Source organism: Astatotilapia calliptera, chromosome 4, assembly GCF_964374335.1.
Source record: "Astatotilapia calliptera chromosome 4, fAstCal68.1, whole genome shotgun sequence".
NCBI classification, from domain to species: domain Eukaryota; kingdom Metazoa; phylum Chordata; class Actinopteri; order Cichliformes; family Cichlidae; genus Astatotilapia; species Astatotilapia calliptera.
Window position 1 is genome coordinate 21612077 of NC_137425.1, and position 5213 is coordinate 21617289.

Here is a 5213-nt window from a genome sequence, read left to right on the forward strand (position 1 = left end):
TATAGATGAGAGTAATTATGGCATGACCTATTTAACCACCTCTGTCAAACATCCGTCTGTCACGTGGAGTCCTGTCTCTCCTGCCTGTGTTCTTTTTTTTTTCTTCCAAAGATCAAATTTGATTTGAAAGACAATATGTTCTCGTAACTGAATTGCAGTATTTTCATTTTATTTTAATCACCAACCGAATAAAAAGATAGTGAGAAACGGGAGGGAAAATGCCCTTCCTGAATAATAGATGGGCTAAATTGCTGGGGGACAGATTATCATTTTAGAAACTGAATTATTGAGATAATTATTGCGCAGAGCAGACCACTGACTGCAAGAGCGGGTCATTGGGGATAAATAAGGAGTGTGTGTGTGTGTGTGTGTGTGTGTGTGTGTGTGTGTGTGTGTGTGTGTGTGTGTGTGTGTGTGTGTGTGAGTGAGTGAGTGAGTGAGTGAGTGAGTGAGTGAGTGAGTGAGTGAGAGAGAGATAGCCTCTGAGTTTGTGGGGGAAGAGCGCTTTTCACGTTGAATTCTCACAGATCACCATGAGATAGACATGTATGATCCAGATGACAGCGGGAGAAACAGGCTGAAACGAAAACATGAAACACGCTCTCCACGTTCAAACGAACTAAACGCGTACACGAGCCGCTCTCTTTGCTCTTGCTGATACTGTAAAGTGGTGGGAGCTGTCCCCGGTGCTGAATCTGTGGGACACACACACACACACACACACACACACACACACACACACACACACACACACACACACACACATTATCTCTCTCTCAGCCACAAATTGCTGCAACTTTCTGATCTCTGCATCCACCCGCAGCATGTGTGTGTGAGTGTGTATGTGTGAGAGAGAGTCTTTAGGTGTACCCTAAACAAAACAAAACACAGCTGGCTCTGCTGGCACCCCGCCATGCAAAGCAACACCCCCAACTCCCAAACCACTACCATCTACAAATCAGCGTTTTCCAGATTAATATCACACGGGGAGAAATGACAAACAGCCAAAGCCATGAAAGATTTAACACGTGGGAGTCCGCGAGCGAAATGGGTTTCATCTCTTGAATGTGACGCGGATTCCGGAGCCTTTTAAACGGGGGCAGCGCGACCCCCCCTCCCTTCCCACCGGTTGTGATGCAGTGAGAGCGGCTCTGCGCAGAACCGGGCACGCTGTATAAAAACCTGCCGCACTTGCAGAGACGGAGTACAACAACAAGGGGGACACTGGCGAAAGTCACTGCGGCTCATAAAGCACAGAATTAAAGACGATAATAAATAAAAAGTGAAGCCCGGCGCAGACGGCGACATGCGGGCCGCAAAGAGAGAAATCTGCTGGAAACTTTTTCTATTTTCCTGCGTCTTCTTGGAGAGCTCGTCTCAAGACTTTGGCGGACAGACGCAGTTCATTTGCACGTCCGTACCCAAGGATATGGACATATGCTCGGCCACCTTGCAGAACAGTGTGCCGGGAGAGGACTTGAAGACCACGGTTATGCAGCTGCGGGAGACGGTTTTACAGCAGAAGGAGACGATCATGAACCAAAAAGAGACTATCAGAGAGCTCACCTCGAAGTTGGCTCGGTGTGAGAGCCAGAGCGGCGCAGACCTCGGGGACGCGCGGCCCGGGGGCAGGAGGAAAGAAGCGGGGACCAAAAATACGATGGGGGACGTGTCCAGAGGCCCCGCGGACACTTTGACGCAACTATCACAGACTTTACAGTCGCTGAAGCAGAGATTAGAGAATCTGGAGGTAGGGCTGCAGTTTCCGGGGAGAATATAAACACTTTTGCGTACAGCTCGTTTTGCGACAAATAAGATGGAAAACATACAAAAATTATAATAAAACAATAGGTTAACAAGTCTAGATTCTTAAAATTAATTCGCAGTGTGAACATAAGATGAACATAAAAACATTCTTTGCGTAGGTTAAATTGCTCGTTCAAGTTTACGGCAGTGACCCTCCAAAATAAAATATAATCTGGAATCTGAACCTTTTTCACCTAAATGCGCACTTTTTACCCCCTGACAGCAATTCAGCAGAAGCAACAACTCGGTGCAGGCAAACAGCCTGAAAGACCTTCTCCAAAGTAAAATCGATGACTTGGAGAAGCAGGTGCTGTCCCGAGTGAACGGCATCGAAGAGGGCAAACCCGGACTCCGCAATGAGACAGAGCAGCGTGGGAGAGTGGAGTCCACACTCACATCGCTACACCAGAGGATCACCGACCTGGAGAAAGGTAAGTGGAAAGAGTTGGTGGTGGATTAGTTGTAAGCAATATGGGCTGGGGACTGTAACGATCAAGCAATCATAAGAAAATTGATTTAAAAAATGGAAAGTCAAGAGGGGGGGGGTCCAATCTAGGATAGTGGGCTACATTATTATATATCCGATTTAATGTTGAGCACAAAGCCGGTGGGACAGTGTATATCCCGCAGTTTTCAACTCCCACTCTGGCCAGATTAGACCATTTCAAACATGCACTAAGTGACCTGCCACCGCCATTTGCTCCAAGAGACACACGAGAATTTACAACATCCGCTCACTCGCTCTCTTTCGCTTTTTTCTTTTTCTTTCTTCCTTTTTTCCGGAAGAACCGTCTACGGCGATTTCTGTTAAATATAGTCAATGAGGTGCGGGCAAATATGAAAAGAAGAGATGGCCGTTAACAGCGTTACCACTCCTGTGATGGATTTAGCACGCGAGATTAAAACAAATCTGGCGCGTCACCATTGTGGATTTGTTGTGTAACGTATAATTCCCAGTTAATATTCCCAGGATGTGAGCACTAGGAATGATATATCTGTGTGGGGTAGAACACGTCCTCTAAAACGAGTTCAAGCCTGTTTTCCTGTTTCTTCTACGGCAGGTCAGAGAGAAAACAGGCCGCTGGATAAATTTCAGCTCACGTTCCCACTGAGGACCAACTACATGTACGCAAAAGTGAAAACGAGTTTGCCAGAGATGTATGCCCTCACCGTGTGCATGTGGCTCAAGTCCAACGCCTCCCCGGGAGTGGGCACACCTTTCTCCTACGCAGTTCCTGGACAAGCCAACGAGCTGGTTCTCATAGAGTGGGGGAACAATCCAATGGAGATTCTAATAAATGACAAGGTACGAGAAAAACGCAGGAAAAATCGAATAACACTCGATTTTTTTTTTAGACTGTAAGACATTCTCGTTTCCACTGTAGGTCTGATAATTCCTGCATTTGAACTTTTTAAAGGTAGCAAAGCTGCCATTTCTCATCAACGACGGAAAGTGGCATCATATCTGCGTGACTTGGACAACTCGTGATGGTGTTTGGGAGGCTTTTCAAGATGGTGTCAAGAGGGGGAGTGGAGAAAACCTGGCTCCGTATCATCCCATCAAATCTCAGGGCCTGCTGATCCTTGGCCAGGAGCAGGTAAGCAGTAAGCACAGCCTGGTTTTAATGCTCCACACCTGCCAGTCGAAAGAAGCACCTTTTAAAAAAAATGTTATTTCTCATGATTTAGTAACACACAACAAATCATACATTATAGTATTTTATGTTGTATTACAACAAAATGTAAGCAGCTGGATAATTTGTATTCATTGAGCCTTAAAAATTGAATACTTTAAATTTGATAAGGTTAGAGCTCATCAAAAAATCCCACTGGATTGGCAAATAAACATCCAAATAGTTAAAGAGACTGTGGTTTCTCTTCACGAAGCAGGCTCGTCATCCTTTATTAAATCAAACTGTGTTTGCCACAGGACACGCTTGGAGGAGGGTTCGATGCCACGCAAGCTTTTGTAGGAGACCTGGCAAATTTTCACATCTGGGATCGTAAACTGTCCGTGGGAGAAATTTACAATCTAGCGACATGCAGCAGCAAAGCGCAAGTGGGCAACGTTTTTGCATGGATGGAGACCAGCCTCGATATTTATGGAGGTGCCTCGAAGTGGACATTCGAAGCCTGTCGCCAGCTCAACTGAACTGAACTGCAGGGAAGAGAAGCTCAGTGGTTTTTGCTAAAACCAGTGTTGTCACGGCCTCGGTAAACTCATTCAAAAGGTCAGCCAATCTGAGGAGATTGTGTCAGTGAATAGCGTCTGGGTTGTCATAGATATTTGAAAACATCACTTGTGGGCAGTTTGATAGATATTTTACCAGATTCTCACGTGGGATGGGCCACTGAAAAATAAAAGGGGAGCGCTCCGACACCCTGTGGTGCTTGAATGCGCATCCGGGAGGAGCAGGTGATGCCATTCTAGTGAGCAGAGGTCGCCCTCAGAGACCAAAATGACAGGCCAGCATCAAAAATACAGTAAGAGGTTAATGTAGTTTTTAGAGAACAGATGTCGCACTAGTCAACAAAATGACTGAGTCCTTCATATGTCTTTTTTCTGTCTCGACTGCCAGCGATTTTCACTGTGAAAAAAGGCCAGGTGGACTTTTGTTTTTTTGAAAGGACTGCGCTCTTCAAGAGGTTACGAACTAGACAACATTGTTTCTCTGTCACTCTTCTTTCTCTAACCACACCTGCTTGACGTGATTTGTCTGAAGAATGATGTATATTTATTGCCAATGTTTGAGCCTGAGTGCCTTGGGCTGTTGAAAAATATCTCAGCACATCCATGATCATTTGCAGAGCGTTTCTGTGTTTGTATTTATTTTCGTGTAAATTATTTTCCAAGGGGGCATTTCCTGTGACACTTTAAATTGAGGAAGGGTCAGATTGCTTATGGTAAAATGCAAATCACTGATGCCAATGGCACATTTTACAGATGCTTGTACTTCAGTCGTAATGTTTCCTGTACAGTAACAGCATGTCTTAACTTCTGTAATGCTGCGTCAGCATCTATGATCTCTGCTTTTACTATTCTACCTTTGGGTTGAGGTTTTATACTGTATTGTTATATGCTTAAAGCATGGCAACACTGACAGATGAAAAAAAGTTCTAGTTTTTGTAATAAATTGTGATACTTGAATCAAATACAGGTGTACATATATAATTATTTTTACACAAAAGACATAAAAAGTGAATTTTGAAACATTCAATTAACTATTATTTACATATGCTACAAAGTCACAACAACAGTCACCCCGAGGTGCTTTATAGACTCTATAGACTCTAAAATAATACAGAGAAATCTAATGACCCTCTACGAGGAAGCACTTGGTGACAGTGGAAAGGAAAAACTCCCTTTTAAGAGGAAGAAACCTCCAGCAAAACCAGGCTCAGGGAGG

The 5213-nt window shown here is 44.5% G+C and overlaps 1 protein-coding gene across 1 annotated transcript; it reads left to right on the forward strand.

Moving 5' to 3' along the window:
- Window positions 1–1187: 1187 nt before the first annotated feature.
- nptx1l (neuronal pentraxin 1 like) lies at window positions 1188–4959 on the forward strand. The gene is made up of 5 exons (XM_026165428.2): window positions 1188–1750; window positions 2030–2237; window positions 2868–3112; window positions 3225–3404; window positions 3737–4959. The coding sequence occupies exons 1-5, from the start codon at window positions 1307–1309 to the stop codon at window positions 3956–3958; spliced, it is 1299 nt and encodes a 432-aa protein (XP_026021213.1). The 5' UTR covers window positions 1188–1306; the 3' UTR covers window positions 3959–4959.
- The last annotated feature ends 254 nt before the right edge of the window (window positions 4960–5213 follow it).